At 42.8% G+C, this 23,003-nt stretch overlaps 1 protein-coding gene across 1 annotated transcript; it reads left to right on the top strand.

Annotated features, from left to right (window-relative positions):
* Window positions 1-962: 962 nt before the first annotated feature.
* Window positions 963-22,462, top strand: WHAMM (WASP homolog associated with actin, golgi membranes and microtubules). Its single transcript, XM_054042033.1, has 10 exons — window positions 963-1,709; window positions 6,402-6,575; window positions 7,955-8,105; window positions 8,739-8,908; window positions 11,053-11,218; window positions 12,435-12,622; window positions 14,286-14,372; window positions 14,462-14,557; window positions 17,064-17,511; window positions 20,345-22,462. The coding sequence occupies exons 1-10, from the start codon at window positions 966-968 to the stop codon at window positions 20,638-20,640; spliced, it is 2,520 nt and encodes an 839-aa protein (XP_053898008.1). The 5' UTR covers window positions 963-965; the 3' UTR covers window positions 20,641-22,462.
* The last annotated feature ends 541 nt before the right edge of the window (window positions 22,463-23,003 follow it).

Here is a 23,003-nt window from a genome sequence, read left to right as displayed (position 1 = left end):
AAGCTGCTTCCAGCCACAAGGGAGGGGGAGAGTAGAGATGAGCTCTGCAAAGACGTGGGTCAGGCCATCCCTTCCACTCCCCACCCCCCCTCCCTGCAGCTGGAAGCAGCTCCTGTCCCTTCCCTCCTGAATGGTGCCGAAAGGCTGCTGCTGGCCACATTCTGATGTGAACCCTGACAGAAATCTGGGCAGGGGCATGTGATCCTATGTGCCCCCCACACACACCCCCGGCCCCACATATTGCCCTGGGAAGACCTGGTGCCAGGTACCAAGAGAGGTGGGTCCATCCCAGCCAGGCGTGGAGAACAGAGAGTGCCAGGCAGGGAGGGTCAGGTTGGTTGGTCACTCCCCCATGTGAGAGAGGGGTATGGGAGTGTTTGTGTGTAACCGCTCCCTGTGTGTGTGAGTGAGGTGGTAGGTATGTGTGTCACCTGGCCCCTTGTGAACCCTAAAGCCTTACAGATAAGAAGGTAAATAAAAATAATTCAACTACACCATATTTCTTTTTGACAGGAGCTCAGTTAACTTGATGTTAATTTGAACGTTTCTACTGCATAGCTCTGATTGATTGCCATTGAATGCACTTGAATATGAGTAATTTTACCCGGGGTCCTGTATTTAGCATAGTATGGTCACCCTAATTATTCATATCAACTGCATTTTTGATCCTGGTTTAAATCAGGGAACATTAACTACATTGAAGAGGGAGAGGTGTGTGCATGCCTGTGTGTTTATATTCTTCAAGTGGGACCAATTCTTCCAGCCTCGCGGCTCCTCCTTTTAAAGGCACAGGCTGACTACGCCTCCCAGGAGCATCTGTTTTTCAATGGGCTCCACTTCCTGGGGCAACTCTTTGGCTCCTCCCCAAAGCCAAGGAACCAATCAAAAACAGAGGCTCTGGTGACGTGTATCCCTCCCGCATACTTCTCTCTCCCCCCCCCCCCCCCCCCACTGCCCTTTAAGAAATGTCACTTTCTGTTTCGCTCCGGGTGATACCCGGTAGCGGGGGGCGGAACGTTGGGGCCAGCTGGGCGGGCAGCGAGAGGAGCCCGCGGGCGGCGGGTCCGGTAGCGTGGCCGGGCTCTGAGCCGCCTGCCCCGGGCTGGGCCATGGAGGCCGAGCCGCAGCCCGACAGCCTGGAGGGCTGGGTGGCCATCCGGGAGAACGCGTTCGCCGAGCCCGAGCCGCACAAACTGCGCTTCCTCGTGGGCTGGAACGAGATCGAGAGCAAGTTCGCGGTGACCTGCCACAACCGCACCCTGCAGGAGCAGCAGCGCGGGGCGGCCGGCCCGGCCGCCGGGGAAGGGGGCGAGGAGACGCCGGCAGCCGAGCAACAGCAGAGCTGGGCCGGCCTGTTCTCGGCGCAGGCCCTGCTGGGCGTGCACCGGCAGCTGGCGGCGCTGAGCGAGCGGCTGGAGCCCTGCTTCCCCCAGCTGCCCCCAGTGCTGCCCGGCCAGAGCAGCGGCAGCCTGTGGACGCTGCTCTTCCCCAGCGGGCCGGTGCTGGAGGAGGCCGAGCTGGAGGCGCTGTGCCGCGGGCTGGAGCGCTACCTGGGCTGGGCGCTGGAGCTGTGCGGCCGCAGGGTGGTGCTGGACTCGCTCTTCGCCCAAGACCAGGAGCAGGAGGCCGAGTACTTCGAGAACCTGCACGAGTTCCGCAGGAAGGCCCTGAAGGGGCACCTGGTCCGGGCCAAGGAGGCCCTGCGGAGGGTACAGGCCCCTGGGCTGGGTGTTTGGGAGTGGGGGCGATGGGACCCAGTTACCATTGAGGGGCTGGTGCTGAGACCCACACAGGGCAGGTACCCAAGGGGGTGTGGAAATGTTCTCCGTGCCATCGGTATGGCACGTGTCCTTGGGGTGGTGGCACTTTGTGCTGAGTGCTCCTCACAGCTCCGAAGGCGACAGCATTACCATTAGTAACCCAGCCACAGGCCTGCGGGTGAAGCCTGAACACAAGGGCAACCCAGATTCCTCCACAGGCCTTTGGTCAGGCCTCCAGTCCCTCCAGCCCAATAGTGGTGGTTTTGGTAGGGTTAGTACAAGCCACTTCTATTCTGGGTTAGATGGACCTTTGGTCTGACCCAGTATGGCCGTTCTTATGTTCACTTTCATTTGGATTTCAGGCTAAAACTGACCAGTAGCCAAAACTGCCATTTTGGGTGGGGAACATGTGAAATTCGATGGCTTTTGCATGGGCACCATGAAATAGACCCATGTGCCCAAAAAGGGATTGAATGATTTCACCAATGCTTGGCGGGCTTAGCCTGATTTTGAACATAATTTTACACATCTCTAGACCAATATCCTAATGGACTACAGGGCTCTGAGCTCTACTTCTTTTTACATAGCACTTTTCAGCCCCAAAGTGCTTTTACAACTTGATACCCAAACTATATAGATGGGTCACTTATAGCTCATTTCACTGGTGGTTTCACTGGAGACTAAAATACAGTAGCTGTCTCCATGAGGCAAGGATCAGTAATACCACTGGTGGAACCTATTCATGTGTCCTTTTGGGCTCCTAGTAGAATGTTCTATGTTTGCATGAATGGGTGATGTCACTACAAGAGCATCCGCTGAAAGAGATTCATGTATTATTGGTTAGTTCATATGACAGTGAAAGAACCACACGGTTCACAGTTCTTTTGGGGTGCCTCATTTGGACCCCAACCCTTCCAACTTGGACATAGTGTAAATTTACTCCTATCCCATAGCTCTATTGATTCAACCACACTCTCCTGAAGATGCTATTTTCCTAGGTTGTGCTTCGTCAGTCAATAGATACATTGTTTTAGTAGATCTTTAAATTATGGTGACTTCCCAATTGAATTGGAAATGCATCATCTTCCATCCTGTCATCTAGTCCGATGCTAGAACAAAGTTTTGGAGTGTGTGCAAGTATGTGGATGTGACACTGTGGAATATTGGACCAGTGGTAAGCTTTGTGTTTACATGAGTAAACACTTGTATATCCAAAAATAGCTAAGCTACCAAGCTCGGGTATTCTGAATGGAATGACCGACATAAAGGCCATGTCTATAAGAATATGGAATGAAAGTGAGTTTCAAGTGTCCTATACAAAGTATTGTGCAAGATACTCAAAGCTTTATATTTTTTAAACATGCCTCAACTAAGAATATCCACTACCTCTGCCCATAGAATAATGTCTACCAAAAATAAGACACAAAATAATGTGAACTAATCACCCCATACTCTTAAAACTACGTACCCACCAAAAAGTCTGTGAACATCTAATGTATGTATAATAGCGACTGGTACATGCACGCAACTGAAGATTTTACAGTTTGTATCTAAGTGGCCTTGTGCCTGTGTCAGATATCTGATTTATGGATGCCTAAGTGTGAAATTTTGGCATACTTGGTGTATAAACTAATGGTGATACATGTTCTTATATCTTATACGTATAAAAGCACCTTCTGAAAAACTGCCAACTATGATTCATGAACAGACAATTAAAACCAAAAAAAAGATACTTCAAGGCACTATTAGTGAAAGTCTGTTCCTTAGTATGTTAGGGTCACATCTATATTTTCAGCAGTGTTAAGAAATCACTTTTTAAAAAAATGATTCCTAGTAACCTAGATGCAGATGGGATATAACTCTTAAAACAGCCTTTTAAAAACAATTGTCAAGACTAATTATGCTGCATCCACACAACCATGTTTGCAGTAACTAAATTCCACTTGCTAACAGCAATAAGATGTGGGTTTTTTTAGCACACTTACTATACTTTTTAGGTGGTTAAACAGTCTGCTTTTGGCCTCGTGTTTCACACAACCTGATCCATCATTGTTTATCTACACAATAATCATTTTTTTTCCAGAATGATGCACAATGTTTATGCATGCTCCTTACACAAGATGTTATTTACATTTTAATAAGTAAAAAGGACTGTAATTGGATCACCAGAATCAACCTATCTGCCTCCTTACCCAATTAAAGCACAGCTGAGTCTTTCCATTAAGTTGGAGTGAACACTGTATAAATCTGTGTTCCTGACCCATGCAATAACAGCCTTGGACTTTGGCAGGCCTTTAGCATGCTTTGGGAACATGATTAAACCATGGCTCAGTTCCACCTATACTGCAATCTGGGACAATAATTTAGCCATGTCAGGGGATGCCTTAAACAGCACTGTTGTCTCTAGTGGCCTCGCAAATCAATGCACCTGTGAGGTGGGTTGTTTATACACATTTTAGAGGTAAGGATGTTGAGGCTCTGTTGTTTTTCCCCCAGGTATCAAGGGGCACCTAGTGCAGAGCCATCAATAAAATGGTCTTCTCTTGACTTGTCTTAAATACAAGATCATCCTTGTGGGGTTATAACCAAGTCCTTCCATTAATGGTGGTAGTGCCAGCGTAGATGGAACTAGAGGCAAGAGTAAATATATCCTGCTTCTATCTACTGCACCAATCAGAAGTGTAATACCTTCCTTTCCAGCGTACAATGGGTCCAACAAAGACACATGGAAATATATAGAAACTTCATCTATTTTTGTTCCAAAGTGGAGTTCCTGCAATTATAGCAATGCCAACTGAACCGTTAGAGCTAACAGCCCGCCAGACTTCTATTAAAAGAAAATTAGGTGTTATAACTGGAGGGTTTTACAAAACTTAAGCTGAATTAAAATGTTCTCATGTGTAGTCGTTAATATTCACTGATTATTTCCTCCCAATTATAAATGTTCACCAGCAGCGACATGAAACTCCATCTCCCCCACGTTGTATGTGAGAATCAGAAATGAAGCTAACCACTGTGCTTTCATTCCAACTTTGTTGTTCACTTGGCGTGGACAATGGAAAAAACAGATCATTAAATTGCTGCAAGTCGCTTGTGGGGGACCATCTTAGTTACAACAGCCTTGTGGGGCAGCCCTATGATCCCCAACGCTGCCTGGAATCTCAGCAGTACTGTGTGGCCTTGCCCCTAACATGGCTCTTTTACCCAGAATAAAGTAGCCAGAATAGGGTGAGGATTTTCACCTCTTTCAATAGCAACATTATCAGGTCCACATTTCCCATTTATTTTTCCTCCCTGCATAGAAGACTTCATTTCCCTGTCACATTCCTGAGTATCTCCTCTTTTTTCTTCCTTTCCACACTTCGAGGCTTGGTATCACAACCAGCATCCTTCTAGGTAAGGATGATGGTTCCCTGTGGAGCCAGTCTCAGCTTAATTGGCACACAGACTGGGCTGTTGTCAGTTTCTCTCTCGCAACACACAAAACTGTTAAAAACTTTAGTGGTCTTTTGCCCAAACATCCTGAAATAAGAAAAATAAATGGGGGTTACGTTGTGTCATGCAAATGTAATGATTTTGTGACTAGCGACTAATATTCACTGATCTATTGGCATTCTATTAAATTTGCAATTTTGAAAAAAACATCATTTATATTGCAGTAGCACTTAAAGGCCCTAAATGAGACTTGGGGGAGAGTTAGCTCAGTGGTTTGAGCATTGGCCTGCTAAACCCAGGGTTGTGAGTTCAATCCTTGAGGGGGCCACTTAGGGATCTGAGGCAAAATCAGTACTTGGTCCTGCTAGTGAAGGCAGGGGGCTGGACTTGATGACCTTTCAAGGACCCATCCAGTTCTAGGAGATAGGATATCTCCATTAATTTTTTTTATTTTATTTTTATTACAGACATGTTGGAAGAGGAAGTCCCTCCCCACAAGAATTAAAAATCAAAATACATATTATTGGCATAGTTAAGATTAAGTTAAAGGTTCATACATGCCATTCTGATACTGCATCTTTAGGAATATAACTATAATACACTCCAGAAGTTATCAGGAATAAAAGCCTGTGTCTGAATTTCTATTTTTAAATGAAAATTTGTGTCTGGAGTCAGATCTCCAGATACAAAATCCACTTCTCGTTAGTAGGCTTTTAGTAGTCTTGGGGGAGGAGGAAAAGATGCAAGAATGAGATTTTAAGGAATACCTTCTTTGTCCTTCATGTCCATGGTGTCTCATCTACTTACTGTGCAAGCCATCCATATTTATAATAGGCAATGACAAAATCATTGTGAACATTTAGAATTTTTTACAATAAAAAGTAAAATGTCCTAGGCACTATTGTGTAGTCATTCTTCTAATGTAATGTTCAGCGATTAGTACCATTACGAGTTTGTCGTTGGTGATATTTCCTGCTGGGTGTAATTGCTGAATGCCTTGAGTGCATCTCTTCCAAGTGGAAATCTTGACTATTTCATCTAATGATAAGTGACAGGTTCTTTCCACTCACATATGTCAAGGGTGACAATATACACACACACAAAATGTAGGCTCTGAGGTATAACAGTGGTGCTCTTTCTGTCCATTCTCCCGAGAAATGTGCATGTACTGCGCTAATGCTAACTAACAAACCTTTTATCCATTAGGTTCTACAGATGCATAAAAATGCTGACACAATGGTGGCTTTAATGAAGGTTTATGAAGAAGAAGATGAAGCTTATCAGGAATTAGTTACCATGGCAACACAATTCTACCAATATTTACTGCAGCCGTTTAGAGATATGCGAGAATTGGCAACATTATACAGACTGGAAATCCTGGTAGGTTTTTCTTTGAGAGATCAAACTCCCTGGCATGTGATATACTCCATCTGCCCCCTGTGCAATTTAGGCTCCGAACTACTTAAGTATGTCCAAGATTTATATTCACTGGCTTTATTCCCCAAGTTCATCAACTTGTGCGTAACACGATAAAAACCTGAAACATTCAGAGTTAAAGCTGACTTGTTGTCAATAGCCTGTATAAGATCCATGTGGTAAAGGCTTGAATAGCATCTCATCCACTGGCTTCCGCTTAATGCTCTGTTTAGTTTCCTCCACTGTGGGTTTGGTGGTGTATTTTTTTTTTTTTTTTTTTTTTTTTTTAAGCAAAAAAACCTTCAGTTCTGAGGCATTTTTCCTGGTATTCTGAGTTTACAGGGACTTCAGCGACAAAAGAACACCTGTTGTATTAACTTTCAAAAGGACTTGTGCTCTTTATTCACTTTTGAAAATTCCAACTAATGTCAGTATCTTGTGTTTTTGTATCTGATGTACCCTGCAATTGTATTATACTTTGAAGGAAAGCAGTCATGCATTGCTTTGATTTTTCATTTTAATACAGTGTTAAAGAAGTGTTTAAAATCATGTCTTAGGTGGAACTAACAGAAGCAAAGTAGTGCTGAGTTAAGGCTACAACATCATGATTAATTCACCATATTGGGCCTGCAAACTGAAAGTCTAAGATCAATGCACAAGGTGTTACAGTTTCCAATGTGCTGCTTTATTTATGGTGAGCTAAGTGAAGACTGCAGTTAACGGACCAAACTCTGAAAAAAATTTTTTGTTCTGTTTATGTTAAAATCTTAAATGGAATATTTGACTAGATTTCAATTGTTTTTAAAGTATTTTCAGGTTCTACATTCACCCTTTTCCCCTGGCAATTTTTGTGGATTTTACAAATGCACCTTCCTGCCTCTTAAATCTTTCTGTGTACCCTGTTGCTGTGTGAAAGATCCTCACAAACAGATAAGAGTGCAAAGTGCTGTCAAATGCATGAAGTAAAACATGTGAGAAAAAAAAAGAGACTATCGCTGTAACTGAAATAGAACAGAATATATTTGAGTTACTCTTGGTCACAGATAAACATTTTCAGACAGAAGTAATTTTTTTTTAAGATGAAGGTTAACATTAAGAAATAAATTAATCCAACGCTTTTCTAACTAGCAATGCTCAAGCTAGTGTTATAGAACAAAGGTGGCTCTTTGACAATGAGAGCAAAAATAGGGTAGCTTCGATTAATGAGTAATGATTCACTTCACTACAGTAGATGTAGAGGCCGTTATGGCCTGCCTTGGCATAACTTCCATTGTACTGTACAGGCTGAGTTACAACACTGTCGTGATTGACGTTTGGTTGAAGAATAACATGTCTCTCTGTAGAAATCCTTACAGATTGGTAGGCTGGGCCCTAAAAGAATAGAAGCCTTGCAAAAGGAAGCTGAAGACTGGACTGAGCAAGCTGAAGAAGCGGTGTGCTCCATTCAGGACATCACTGTGAGCTACTTCAAAGAAACTGTAACGGCACTGGCAGGTAATGAGGGAGAACTTTCTGAAGAGTTGACTTTAAAGCACATATGCCCTAGTGTGGCTGAGCTGTGCTCAGTACAAGACAGCAGATAGGAGGAGAACACCCTTGAACCACTTTGCAGCCCCTCCCACCTGTGAATTCTGGGGCCAGCACAAGCCAGTGTCCAGCATAAGTAATAAAAGTGTCTGCATGATAACTTGCACCAGTTTGACTAAATTGGTCTAAACCTCACCATTGGTTAAAGCAGTGCAAGTTTGTTCGTAGACAGGGCCTGATATTTACGGCTGACAAGCTTCTCAACAAACACCTCATCTGACAAATATTTACTCTAATTTTTTTTGGTGCAGACCATTAAGGATTTCATCCTGCTAATTAAATCAGAGGGTTTTTTAATGCTGTATTTAATCATGTGCATGGTGGAACTTGTGACCAAAACATTAGACCTTTATTTATAATACAATGATTTCAGCTTTTCTAGTCCTATAAATTCAAAACAGCACGGTCGATACATAAGTAATTCCCTCAAAATATTTAATACCATGCAGAGTTCATGCGCTCCACTTTCAGTAGGACTTGAAGAAAGTTATTAGTGTCACGGCATTTATGATGCTTTGTTGCAACCCTTTAATCTGGCAGCAATGCACAAACAGATGGAACAAGATCGGAAGAGATTTGGCCAAGCCACCTGGGCGTCTGCTTCTCCAAGACTAGAAAACCTGAAGTATATGTTAGCAAAAGAGACTCTTCAGCACATGAGAGCGAGAGAACTGTGTCTGAATCACAAGAGAACTGACATCCGGAAAAATGTAAGATCCTAGCAAAGAGTGACTTGAATTCTTTTCTGTTACCCCAATGCAAGGACCTCATCCAAAGCCCATTGTAGTCAGTGGGAGATGTTCAGGGTCAAAAGGCCCATTTCTGTCCAGTGGTGAAGTGCTATGCTGAATGCTAAAAAATTTGTGATGAAAAATTTCTTTGTTTAAAAAAATAAAAATAAAAACCAAACCAACCAGGGTTGCCTCAAACAATTTTGTGGGGGGAACCTCCCCCTCCCCTGACTTATTTGATTAATTTTTAGTTTTTTTGTTTGTTTTTTTTAAAATTTGAAACGAAAAAAGGTTCACCTCCCCCTTTTGATATTTTCAAAACTTCTTGTTTTGAAATTGTGGAGAAATGTACACTTTCTCCCTGGTTTTTATTACTACTCCCCCAGCAAGTGTGCATGGGATAGGGGAAGAGGAGTGCTTAGAAAAAAGTTACAAATTAAAGTGTTGTTGTTTTTACCTTTTTAAAAGAACTTTCACTTTTCAATGTTAACACAGAGAAGTGAGGTATTTTCAGAGAGGAATAACTTACAATAATTCGGGATATATTAATAGCACTGAATCAGAAATGGGAAATTTTGTGCCTTGAATAATATAAAAATTCAAAATGATATGGTCTCTAACTACTACTACAATTCTCGGATTTTTATTTTATTTTCCAAGTGTAATATACTATACTGTCTCTAGTTGTTCTTAAGACCAGTGCATTTGTGTTTTATAAAAGGTCCTTTATAATAGATTTCTGCATAGTGGAGAACTGTTGTTAGCATTATTACGGGGGGGGGGGGAATTATGAACGGCACAATATTCTATTAATTTAAACAAATATTTGTGATGCAGAGTCATGCATCCGGGGTGGTATTTTTATTGGATAGAGCTTTTCATCAGTAAAATCCACAACAGACCACTGGAAATAATTTACTATTGTATTATCTCTGATCAGTGTGTGGCGCACTAATTCATAGCACTTGTTTGGCCATTTTTGTTTTATTTCATTTTGAAATAACACAGACTTTAGGTTTCAGTCCTTGATCTTGATTCTGTCTTGTAAAATCAAATGCTGCACATGCATGTCCAAACAAGCAATGCGACACAGGCCCTTGTGACTGAAGATCATGTACAGACCTTTAAAATTCAAAGCTTCGTTTTTTAAGGACCTGATCGAAAGACTCACCTTGACTTTGATACGTTTTGCAGGAGGCCCTAAGAGATTTTTTTCTTTAAATGAATGGTTAACAGGAACTCCTGGTTAATGAGGTTCTATCTAACCCCTTTCAGTTTCTGCTTCAGAAAACCAATCATGTCTGTCTAAAGCATGTGTTGTGTCCATCACTCTGTCAGCTAAGCATGTGTCATTGTGGTCAGAATTTTCGCAGGGGACTGTGCCCAGTCATGTCCCCTAGATCTACATAGAGAGCAGCTATGTTTAGTAGGCATTGGAGTTAAAAAAGGAACTTGTGATGTCATCATTTCTCTAGCTCTCCAGTTGCCATAGAGAGTTGTCCTGGGAAGACACGATTTTAATTACTAATGGAGATAAACAGTTTTTTCCCCCAGCTTGTTTTAGGTGGGTGGAATTTTTTGATGTATGTAATAAGATTCCAGGATTGTCACTGTGTCCCTCTGAAACCTAAAATGTCTGTTGAATGACTGTGAAGCAATGGAAACAGCTACAAGCATGGCTGAGAGCGCTTTTAGTTCAGACTATCCCAGATTTAATCACCACTGGGATTTGTGGTTTGTTACTGTCCAATTTTTAAGTTCTCAGCCATTTTCAACTTTCTTTTACACACAATTTGACAAATTCTACCCATGCAACAGCACGGGCTTTCAGCTATTAGTTTATTTATATATTGCACACAGTTCTTTCAGGTGGTCTTCATTCATTCATAAATAAGTGCCAAAAAAAGGGCCCAGAGCTATGTCTCATGTCTCCCTTTTGCTGGCCACCTTTAGAAACAACCATCTGTTCTCAGTTGAAATGACTAAGTAGTCAGTCTGTTGTTTTTACTCCTGCTGTTTCCATCTGAGTTGTATAAAGCTAACCTTGGAGTGTGTCTCTGTGTGTATTCTCTCCCTGATGCTTTGTTTTTTTTGTTTTTGTTTTCTTGTTCGGAAACGTGCAGATGGAAAACCTTGATGAACAAGAGGAGAATATAGCTCTAGTAGAGAAGCTGGAAATAGAGTATTATGAAACCCAACTGGAATTGTATGATGTACAATTTGAGATACTTAAACATGAAGAAATGCTGCTTATTACACAGCTGGACACTTTAAGGAGACAGATAAAAGGTAAGAAAGAAAATCCTAATTTAAAGAAAAGCAGAAAGCCAAACGTTCTAACACAGAATGGCACACATCCTATAAAAAAGTAAATCACACCTACTTGGCTCTTGATGCCAAGGGAGCATTACTGGATTTTCTTGGTGCTGAAGCAACTTTTGTTTTGTTGCCTTACTAAGCAAATTTGGTAATGCTTTTTGATAAATATACATTAAGTGCCACCCACAAAAAAAGTTGGGGGGAGGGATAGCTCAGTGGTTTGAGCATTGGCCTGCTAAACTCAGAGTTCAATCCTTGAGGGGGCCATTTAGGGATCTGGGGCAAAAATCTGTCTGGGGGTTGGTCCTGCTTTGAGCAGGGGTTGGATTAGATGACCTCCTGAAGTCCCTTCCAACCCTGAGATTCTATGATTGGCAACTTACCTTCTTAACTGTCTCTCTGATATGTGTGTGCATCTCTTTTGCATGTATAAAACAGGTAACTGAATGTGCATGTGTGTCTCTGGTCCTACAATTACCTGATTTGTGCGTACACAGTGATGTGCCTGTGACACAATTAAGGAGACCCAATTAACAATTGGGTCCTAATATTGAAAGTGTCGAACTGCAGCAGAATTACGGTAAAGCTGCAAAACACACAATATTAAAACCAAAAAGAAGTGATGATAATTTGATGCTTCTGAAGTACTGATGCATTCTTGTTGTTTTTCTAAACTACTGTATATGTTTGACACACAATGTTAGACATTTCTCATGTTCATACCAATCCATGTTAAGTATTCTCCATTATTTGTAAGTACAGCGTCCAGTGAAACAATGTTGTCCATTGTTGAATAGTAGAATAAACTGCTTAGTATTTGTCTCATGACGCTTGTTAGTTTGCCACGAGACTCCAATCGGTGAATGAAAAGTTATACACGTTATCCTAAAAAAGGAGACCTTTAAAATAGGAAACTAAGTGATGGCAAGAATGGGAGCATAAGCTTGATCCTGCAAACCTGAGTAACTTTACTCACGGGAGTCAAGCGATGTGTGTGCGTAAGTGTTTGCAGGATGAAGCTGAATATATGTAAGAGTAATCCGCTTTGTTTAAAATTGTTCTGTCTAACAAATTACCTACTGGCTTCAATGGCTTTTAAGGTGTCATTAGCTCTCGAAGTGTTTAAACATTTAAGGAACTCTGGAGTCCTCTCTCCTTTTTTTTTAAATGCCGACTGCCTTTCTAGAGAAACAGGATGAAGTTGTTTACTATGATACCTGTGAAAATCCTGAGGAGCTCCAGGTCATTGAGCAGACAGTGGGACAACATTGTGCTTGCTCATCAGAAATCACAAAGCTGAGGCTGAAGACTCAGCGGCTGGAGGCTAAACGTGGGACTATCTGTGCGAGACGAGCCTACCTCAGGAACAAAAAAGTAAATGTGCTCCTGGAGTTGTGCAGTTTCTTTAGCTCATGCCACAAATCCTGCTTGCTGAGGAATAGATGGAAAACCATGAGGGAAGCTTTGGGAGGAGTATACAGGACAGTATGTGACTAGGTTCTGGTCCTGGTCAGGAGGGGAGGGGGTTTGAGACAGCTTCATGCTCCACTGATCCTGGGTCAGCTCTGGGACAGTCTCCCATGATACATTAGTGTTGCTCTAACTTACACTGGCCGCCGCTGACCCCAAGGGGATTGATAGACGCCTGGGGTTACTAGAGTGCAGTGAAGTCCCGGCCAGATCCCTTGCCAGCAGATGGAAGGAGTATGGGCTAAGAGCAGTAACGCTGGCTCTGTGCCACCAGAGGATCCACCTACATGGGGGAGAATCCTCCCTTGGCTGGCTGTGCCAGGTTTAGGGCTGTTTGTTCCCTAGCAGTATGGCAGAAAGCAGCTGAAGTGCAGGAGAGAATCTGGCCCAGACTGTAGAAGGCTGCAGGTACAAACAACAAATGCAGTGCCATGGTTCCTTCTTTACCTTTGAGGGCGATGATCATTCAGAAGGGCGTTGCCGCTGCAAATCTGTCCAGCCTTTTCATTTCGGTGGGTTTTTTGTTCACGCACTGTTTCGTATTTGTGTTAGTTGCAGTGAGAGCAGCACAGTGGAAAGACAATGAGATCACAATTGGCCCTGGCAGCCCATCCCTTGCTGGGATGCATTTGGTTCGTTTACACCCATGTAACCACACCGAACTAAATTCAGAAAACAGAGTTTGGCCTATCTGTCCGGCTTCCTACCCCCCTCTAGACTGAGCTTTCCTAGAAGAGCTAGAAGAATCTCATTGGAGATACATCTGGAGAACAGTCAGTCATTCTGTCTCTTGTGACCACTTCCTTGGCAGAGAACGTATTTTGCTTCTGTTTTCATTCACTTAATTGCTCTCTTTCTGTTGTTTAACATTGAAACCAAACCCCAGCTGATTTGTGAATGCTAACCGACCGCATGGATAAAATCCTCCATGTGGACAGTGACAAATAAATGACTGAATGGTGACTCGGGCAGAAAATAATGAACCTGTGTCTTCTCTGACCTGTGCCTGTTGAAGAGTATTGTACTGTTAAACGTTCCCCGTGCTATATGTGCATGATTCATCTGTAATTTTATATATAAAGAAATATCGGGAGGAGGGGCATCAAGTGGAGGGGAATAGAGGGAGTTTCCATGTAACTTATAGTGCCCACTTTCTTTCCTGTATCTCCACCATCCTTCTGGCTGAGGCCAGGTGGGTACAGTTCCTTCAGTGCTTGTCAGTGCTGTTTTTGAATGGATTGCAGGGGAGAGAAACAATGTAAGCTGTCCCCTCCCATGAAAGGCTGAACATGCTTCCTCTGTAGCATTTCTAAGCCCAGTCTGCCAGCCTAGAGTAGTGAAAGACTAAGACCCTGATCCAAAGTCCACTGAAGTCAGTGCAGAGATTCCTACAGACTTCCATTCTTAGGGCCTGATGCATTGTCTCTTGAACTTGGGACTCGTACATGGCAGAACAGGGCACGGCCCTATGTAATGGACCTTTCAGCTGCTTTAATAGCACAGATTTCACACCTGCACTTTTAAAGTGAACTGACTAAGGTTTGCATGCATTATGCCGTTCCATCAGGATCAGTGCGAAGAGAGCCGCCGCTATAGACTACAGCAGGCCCAGGAAAACACACAACGCTTCCATCAGCATCACAGCATCCAGCTAGTGAGTACCAAAAAGGAACATTTCTTGCAGAGACTGTGTAGCTGCACGTTTGCATGCACGCACCTTGACTTGCTTGTCTTTAAATGCAGAAAAGAGACAAGGTGAAAGAGGAAGAGAAGAAGAAAAAAGCTTGGATAAGCCAGGAACGCCAGAAAACACTGGAGAGGCTAAAAACATTCAAAGAGGCAAGTACTGTAAATAATGTACTAACATTTTAAAAAGAGATGTATGACTATGAAGATGCCATTTAAGTAATAGGATTAATGTGAGTGGAGAGGGGAGGGAAAGAGTCCTTCCACTTAAATGTTGTTTAGTCATTAGTCCTTTACAACATTCTTTAAATATCATTGAGACGCTTTTGGAACACTACTGTGGACTCTAGTACTTTATCCCAGAAAGGGTCAGAATAGTATTGCAGTGGCTTTTGCTTACTATGAACAGAATTTAAGGCAACAGCTTTTCCTTTCCTCCTCTCACCCCCTAAGAAAACCTCCACAATCACTTATCTGCATCTTTGCTTAAGGAATAGCCTTATAATTCTCTTCAGGTGCTTGATGTAAGGGGAGGGTTAAGCTGCCCTCAGGACGCGTGTGTCATTCCCACACGTGCCAATGGGCATTTGGCAGCCGGAGTGGAGACCTGATCCTTAGTGAAGACAGTAAAGTTGATTCAGGTGTTAAGCAAAGAAGAAATGTGGCACTTATGCATCTCAATATTTGGTTTTCATGTTCTGCTGTGCACATATGCCTGATTTGTGTGTATGCACTGGGCACACAAAAGTGGGCATGTGAGTTTGAAAATCTGGACCAAAATGTCTTGCGTATCTTGTGATGGTAACCACAATTGACATAAGACACATCTGAAGCTATAAATGTTTGCTATTACCTATACCTCTATTCTGTTCGGTATGTAGAAGCACAGTAAACTGTTTAAGACTGAGTTGTATTTTCAGGACTTCTAAACCCCTGGTTTTCAGTGTTTAAATGGACAATTTGAGAGAAGAACATGTCTATAGGATAGTAGTTGATGGTCTTTAGCATTTCTGACCATTGAATTCTGAGTGAAATCATTAAGAATTAATCCATCATAATCCATGCTGAGTGAGGTGAAGAATAAAACGTATACATATATATGTACACACACACATTCTTGCAGTTAAGAGTGAATTAAGGTACATCTCACTTTGTTGGGTTTTTTGTTTTGTTTTTACTTAAGAAAGTTAATCAGTAGAGTTTTCCTTTTTTTGTAAGAATCTGAAATCTCATCTTCTCACCCTCCAGATGGAACCATGTCACGTTGTTACCCTTTTCACTAGTTTGCCTCCGGATACATAAACCTAGCAAAGAGAAGATAGTCCTACCCATTTTGCAAATCAAATTGTTTAATTAGAATATGTGGAGCACATTCCTTTCCGCCACTGCGGGAGGCTAGGCTGGAAATCAGGCTCTTGTGTCTAAATTTACGTCTCGCTCCTTTTAAAACTGTAAGCACGTCTGCTTATTTTTACAGGAAAGACAAAATCTCTTGTTTGTGACACCCACATTAGTTTCCATAGCAAGGACTTTTGCTATCAAAATGGTTATTTTAGTCCACTTGTATAAGTTAGCACCAGGTTGAGAGAGGAGGGCCAGAGGACCTGTGACAAGCACTAGTGTTGTAAAGCAGTGGCTCTCAACCTTTCCAGAGTACTGTACCCCTTTCAGGCGTCTGATTTGTCTTGCGTACCCCCAAGATACACCTCACTTAAAAACTACTTGCTCACACAATCAGACATAAAAATACAAAAGTGTCACAGTACACTATTACTGAAAAATGGCTGACTTTCTCATTTTTCCCATGCAATTATCAAATAAATCAATTGCAATATAAATATTGATCTTACATTTCAGTGTATAGCAGGGGTTGGCAACCTTTGGCATGCAGCTTGCCAGGGTAAGCACCCTGGCGGGCCCGGCTGGTTTGTTTACCTGCCGCATCCGCAGGTTCGGCCGATCGCGGCTCCCACTGGCCACGGTTCGCCGCTCCAGGCCAAAGGGAGCGGTGGGAAGCGGCGCAGGCCGAGGGATGTGCTGGCTGCCACTTCCCACCACCCCCACTGGCCTGGGACAGCGAACCACGGCCAGTGGGAGCCACGATTGGCTGAACCTGCGGACGCGGCAGGTAAACAAACCAGCCTGGCCTGCCAGGGTGCTTACCCTGGCGAGCCGCGTGCCAAAAGTTGCTGACCCCTGGTGTATAGTATATAGAGCAGTATAAACAAGTCATTCTCTGGGTGAAATTTTAGCTTGTACTGACTTCACTAGTGCTTTTTATGTAGCCTGTTGTAAAACTAGGCAAATATCTAAATGAGTTGAGTATTCCTTGGAAGACCTCTGCGTACCCCTAGAAGTACGTGTACCTCTGGTTGAGAACCACAGTTTAAAGGGACACAACATCATTAAGTCAAGAGAGGAGACGCACCCTGACTGTGGTCCCATCTCCCAAGGCTTCCCATCTCAATTGCAACAATGTTTGTTCTTTAATCACCTCCCTGCTTTATCCCAAAGTGTGACAAATCAAAAAAACAAGGTGTTCCTCTTGCATGGCTTGTGTGTCTGGTATTGGCTCCAGAATGCAGTCTTTTCCTTGGCATATATTGTTTTTACCAATACGATGGGGATGTTAACTCTTGGCTTCTCATTTTCTTTACAGAAGTGTCCAGCTGAGTTTGTGCTAAAAACATCTCGGTCGCAGCCTCGCAGCCCCAAGCAGCCGCAAGGTATTTCCCGTCAGACTCCAGCGCTGTCCCCTCAGCCTGTATCAATAACAAGTCCATCCCCAAGGCAGCTGAAAAGCACTCGGCCAGCACAAGCCAAAGGTTTAAAAGCAGCATGTGGGAATACCCCAGCAGACATCCCTGTCCAGATTTTTGTTCCTGCTAATGACCCAAAGCCACAGAAGCATAATGAGGGGCTGATTATGCCACCACTTCCTCCTCCTCCTCCACCACCACCACTGCCAGTCTGCCAGCCTTTGCCCTTAAAGACACCAGTGACAACCAAAGATCAGCTGCTTCCCCTCAACAGCGAAGGCTCTACAGAAAGTGCTGCAAAACGGAGACTAGATGACTCATCCAAAAGATCTGTAAATAATTGTACAGGTAAATACACTACGTCTGACTGATCTTTTCCTCCTCCTTTGGTATTATGACCTCTTGCCCACCCTCTTGAAGTAACGAGTATTGTCGCAGGAAGCAGAGGTTCTCCACAGCTACTCTCTCTGCTGTGGGCTAGGAAAATCTTCAATAATTCTGCTCCCAGAGATAAGGGCCATTAGCATTGACCTCTCAATGAACCAGCTGTCAATATATGCATTTCTCCTGCACTTGTCCACACAGGCCAAGATTTTCAGCAGTGACTAGTGATTTTGAGGCACCTCAAAGGGACCTGACTTTCAGAGGATGGGTGATCAGTGCTTTCTGGAAATCACTGTCAAAAGTTGGGCCCCCAAGATCACTGGTTACTTGAAAATGATGTTGGCTTTAGTCTCTGCTAGAATGACAGGTCCGCTCTCGCTTCCCATGCCAGAGGTGTAACTATTAAGAGCTTTTAAAAATTAATGTAAACAATTCTTATTGCCAGTTCTGCAGTTCAGATATAATGATCCAAATTCAGCACCTGTGCCTGCCTTTCTTATGAACCCAACTCCCATTGACGTCTGGGGAGTGGTTTTGACTGTACAGTGGCACTTCTAGCATCGTACGTTGGACAGAACCCTTTTCTCCCGAACAAACTCTTGCCATAATCTTAGGAGAAGGGATGTGTGTGTTAAGATTTGTGACATACTCAGGCAGACTGCAGCATTGGGCAGCTTTGTGCTCCTAGTAATCCTGTACTTTAATGTTGACTGTTTATGCAGTGTGAATGTTTACTGTACTCTGATGTTACCCAAACTCTGAGCTTATGAGGTTCCATGTTTGTGTGACCAGATGAGATTTGCTTGGCTTCCAAGTAAAAGTTACTGTAAGTGGTTCTGTACAAACTCCGTTCAGGGTCTGAAAGTCAAGTTGTTTGTTTTTTCTAGATCATTCATTGGTCACAGGAAAAGTTCCTGCAGCCAAGTTCTGCTCTGTGTGACACCATTGTCCCCCTTGATGGGGTTGCACAGGTGTAACCAAAGGCTGACTTTTGCCATTGGAATTTAACTAACAGTTTTTACATATGTATGAGAACAGAATTCAGCAAACCTCCCATAACTGTGTTGGCCACTTCTTGCGAACAGGCTTACCAAAGTAAGTAGATAGGATATTCTGAGTACTCCCAGGGGACAGATGTAAGTAGGAAGACAGCAATTCTACAATGATGCTTTACAGAGCGGCACTGCAGTGCGAGTGAAGCAATTCCTTAAATGTGGTGCACACCTTTCCTTTTTCAAAATATTCACAATACATCTGTCCAACCATTGTAATCACTCAGTTCACCACAGGCAGGACTGCCTGTTCAGTCTTCAGTTCTTCCAAGATACTGTGAAAAGTAGTCTTAGCTGCAGGTCCATAGACCAGTAGGGTAAGACTTCAATCAGAAAGGTCATGGGTTAAATGCTGCCCATGGATGCATGCATGTGCTGTAGTTGGCATCAAGAATTGTGTGCAAGAGCAGAATTTTTATCTTTCTATAGGAACTGCTTTGCTAAAATTCATTCACAATAACAATAATATGCTACTATTTAACAGATGCTTAATATGGGAGGCTTTCCTACAATATATTCAGATTTTGGAGGAGTACAGTATTTTGATAGATTTGTATGCAGCACATATGATATTTGGACTCGCACAAATTAACTCTAAAATATTATCGTACTTTCCTTTTAAAATGCTAACAGTTAAGTGAGCACCTGTCTTAACATTATCAGTCTAAAAGGCCTTTGTAATCAGGCAGTGTGTCTTCATCTGCATACTTAGTTTAAATTTGACTTAGAAAGGTGTATACTAAGTGAAATTAGTTTTTGCTGAGTCCTTACCTGGCATCTGCAGTTCAGTGTCCCAGAGGACTGCAGAGTTCAGTATTGTATTACATTCTCAGTACAGTGTGTAAAGTATTAGTGTCACAGCCTTCATTGTAGTGCACATGAAGAACTCCCGACTGTGAGCAGCTCAGCAGAGGGCTTGGGCCTATTGATGTACGGAGACTGCCTCTTTTGAGTACTAGACAAGGTGACCTCCTCCTTGCTGATTGAGTCTGAGGTCATCAACAAAGAGTCCAACAAAAGAAGAGAAACATGAGCTGATGCCAGAGTACTAAGAAAACAGAAGAGAAGCATGTAGCCAGAAACTTGCACAGTGTGATTCTTAAGTTCAGAAACTAACAGCATTTAAACCATGTTTTCACTCAGGTCTGAGTTATTTTCAAAATTAACACACAAAAGATTCCCCTGCTTGCTTAGAACCTGATCCAACTCCCACTGGGTCAATGGTGATACTCCCACGGCCTTCACAAGTGCAGGAGGATCTAGCCCTTATGCTGTAACCTTCATCTCTCTCTCTTTTTAAATCTTCCTTGAGGAAAAACACAATTGACAGTCACAGCAGGCATCTAAGCAAACAGGAGGAAAGCTAGATTGGTTCTAATACAGAATGTGTGCTAGCTTTTTTTGTGTTCAGCAAGATTATTTTTAAAACATGTAGACATGTAAAACTGTAATGAAAAATGTGTCCTCCTTTGTGTATAATTACTTCTCAGGCACAGCACGTGAGCTTGTGTACTGATGAAGGGGGCTGGATTCTGAACTCAAGAGCTTTAGCTGCCCAATTCCAAACATTATGAGTGACCTGGTTGAAGCCCATGACAATCTATGCCAGAACTGACAGTACTTTTTCCTTGAATCTCTGCTAGAGAAAAAAGAAAATAATGTAAACACTCTTACAGGGTTTCATATCCCACACTCTAGCTATTTTTTTCCTTCTGAGAATAATAATTTGATTTGATCTGTCATAGGCTCCATGGATGAAGTTTTGGCTTCTTTACGACGTGGTGAAGTTCTTCTTCGTAAAGTGGAACAGCCCAGTTTGTCACCTTCAAATGCCTCTGTAAAAGACAGCATCCTCTCTGCTATACGGCAAGGAGTTAAACTAAGGAAAGTGAATCAAGATCTCAAGAAAGATACCAGTAAAGGATCCGACAGTGAACTGGAGAGAAGCATAAAGGCAGCCATCCAGAGAATTAAAAAAGTGTCTGCTGACTCTGAAGAGGATGAAAATAGCGATCACAATAATGGAGAATGGGACAGTTAACCGATTTAGAGCAAGAGATGTATTGACTGGAACGTTGTGTCTTCATCAGTTTGCACACTTGAGAAGCTGAGTTCTGTCTTTGGACAAATGAATGCATGTGTGTGCACAGGAGAACTAATCCCGTGATAGTTCAAAAGCTCCTGTATATTATTTTAAACAGTCCTGTTGATTCTTTGCAGAGGTTAAGTGTTTTTTGTTGATATAGACAAAGCAGAGATTTAAAATATATTCTCATGGCTTAACAAGAGATTCCAGTTCACTCAGGCAGACTGAGAGTTCTTCTGTGTAGCTACAGGGAGCTTAATCCAGGAACATAATCTCCAAATTACTTTGTGGTGCTGACTACTGCATTGTCAATAAGAAAGCTACGACAACCTTTTTTTAATAATAAAAAATAACAGAAAATCTACTTCAGACTCAAAAAATAAATAAAAAAAATCTTGGCATTGAAAAGGCAAAAACAAATTCAGAGAGATCATTTTAAAGCAGTTTGAAATTCTTCACATTGTTATCTCCAGAGCTTGTTTTCCTTGAACTCTATATTGTCCATAATACAGATTATTCTCAACATTTGTGAATAAGGGCTTTGCTACTGATTAGTAAATAACAATTTACCATGACATTGTAAGGCCTGCACTAGAGAAGAGCTCCGTACTCCTGGTTAAGGCTGTGAATCTATCATGGAAGTCACGGATTCTGTGACTTCTGCAGCGGCATGTGCAGCTGGCCTTGGGGCCATCTAAGCAACTCGGGCAGCTCCCGGGCCAGCCACACCGACCGCTGCTGGGGCATTCTTGGGCCACCATGCCCCTCCTCTCCCAGCAGCAGCAGGAGTTTGTTGGAGGGGGCTCCCGGCTGAGGTAGGGGGTTGGGGTGCGGAGTGGGTGAGGGCTCGGGGTGGCGCTTTCCTCGGGGGGACTCCTTGAAAGTGGCTGGCATGTCCAGCTCCTAGGTGGAGGCTCGACCAGGTGGTTGCACGTGCTGCCTCCGCCCATAGGCGCTGCCCCTGCAGCTCCCATTGGCAGTGGTTCCCAGCCAATGGGAGCTGCAGAGCAGGCGCTCAGGGTGGGGACAGCGCGCGGAGCCCCCCTGGCCGTGCCTCTGCCTTGGGTCCGCAGGGACGTGCCGGCTGCTTCCAGGACCTGAGCGGAGCCGGGTAGGGAGTCTGCCAGCCTCTCCCCCCAGCACCCAAGTTTTAGTCAGGGGTATATAGTGCAAGTCATGGACAGGTCACGGGCTGTGAATTTTTGTTTACTGCCAGTGACCTGTCCATGACTTTTACTAAAAATACCCATGACTAAAATGTAGCCTTGCTCGTGGTTGTAAAGAGGAATGTTGGATATTGAAATAAGCACTACTGTATTAAATTACTGAAAATTTGTTTCAGTGATGAGCTAAGAAAATAATGCGCTTTCAAACTTACATGATTGTGTTTCTTTTTAATGTTTAAGGTGTTTTGAAGCACAATGTTTTTAATACTCCAGCAGTCACAGTGCATTGTTGGCATAGGAGAGGATGCCAAAATATTTTATGTACTGCGTTTTCTGGGATCCAGAAGTGTAATACAGTGCTGTTGCAGTTCTGTGTGGGGAAAATGAGACTTTTTATATCTGCGCTTATAATTTTATAGTAGTTGATACAGCCTTATAATAAGTGGCAAGTATTTACATTATGCCTGGAACCCAACTATTAAAAAAATACAACTAAACTATATTTATAGATCTTATTTTATCGTGGGTTGATGATGATATGTACAAATGAATCAAGTTTTGTTCTTGTGGCTTATATTGGCCCTTGATTAAAAACAAAACCTTTCACTACAGATGAGATGTCGTTTATTCTCATTTTTAAAACTTTCAATAGTTTGGTGTAAGTTACTGATTCCTTATTTCCTTCAGTGCAAAGCTTTAAGCCTGGTGCCTCAAAAATCTTGACAAGTGCCTTTTTTGTAGTAAGTGGCAACCTTACAGTGATTCTGTTCTGCCACAATAAGGGCAGCTAAATGCCCTTGCATTCTCAAAGATTTTTGTGTTGTAATTTGGCAGCCAAATGTGGAAGGATGGTAGCCATAACTCCTTGTTCTTCTGCCATGCAGATTGGTGATGTAGCTCTCTGATCAAGAGCCACCTGACACCGCATAATGGAAGCTGTTGATGATTCAGCAAGGCAAAACCAATGGAAGAGGGGTGAAGAGTAGGGGAGTGGGAGCTTAAACAAGGATGTTGAGGGGGGAGAAGTTTGAAGTTTCACAAATCTCTTGCATTTTTCAAAAAGTTCTTAGAGTCTAGGTGGTTTTTGAAAAACAGCTTATAAAATTCTTTCCCTTTTTTTAATAAAGTTAAAAGCATTTGAATTATGTCCCA

The sequence above is a fragment of the Malaclemys terrapin genome, chromosome 10 (genome assembly GCF_027887155.1).
Source record: "Malaclemys terrapin pileata isolate rMalTer1 chromosome 10, rMalTer1.hap1, whole genome shotgun sequence".
Taxonomy (NCBI): Eukaryota; Metazoa; Chordata; order Testudines; family Emydidae; genus Malaclemys; species Malaclemys terrapin.
The sequence above is the reverse complement of the archived record's forward strand: the minus strand, read 5'-3'. Positions and strand labels throughout refer to the sequence as shown.

Excerpts from the sequence above, each read along its gene's own strand:
- WHAMM (XM_054042033.1), top strand. The coding sequence starts at position 966 with ATGTCACTTTCTGTTTCGCTCCGGGTGATACCCGGTAGCGGGGGGCGG. Across the intron at positions 8,909-11,052 it reads GAACTGACATCCGGAAAAAT|ATGGAAAACCTTGATGAACA; the intron begins GTAAGATCCTAG and ends GGAAACGTGCAG. Across the intron at positions 14,558-17,063 it reads GGCTAAAAACATTCAAAGAG|AAGTGTCCAGCTGAGTTTGT; the intron begins GCAAGTACTGTA and ends TTTTCTTTACAG.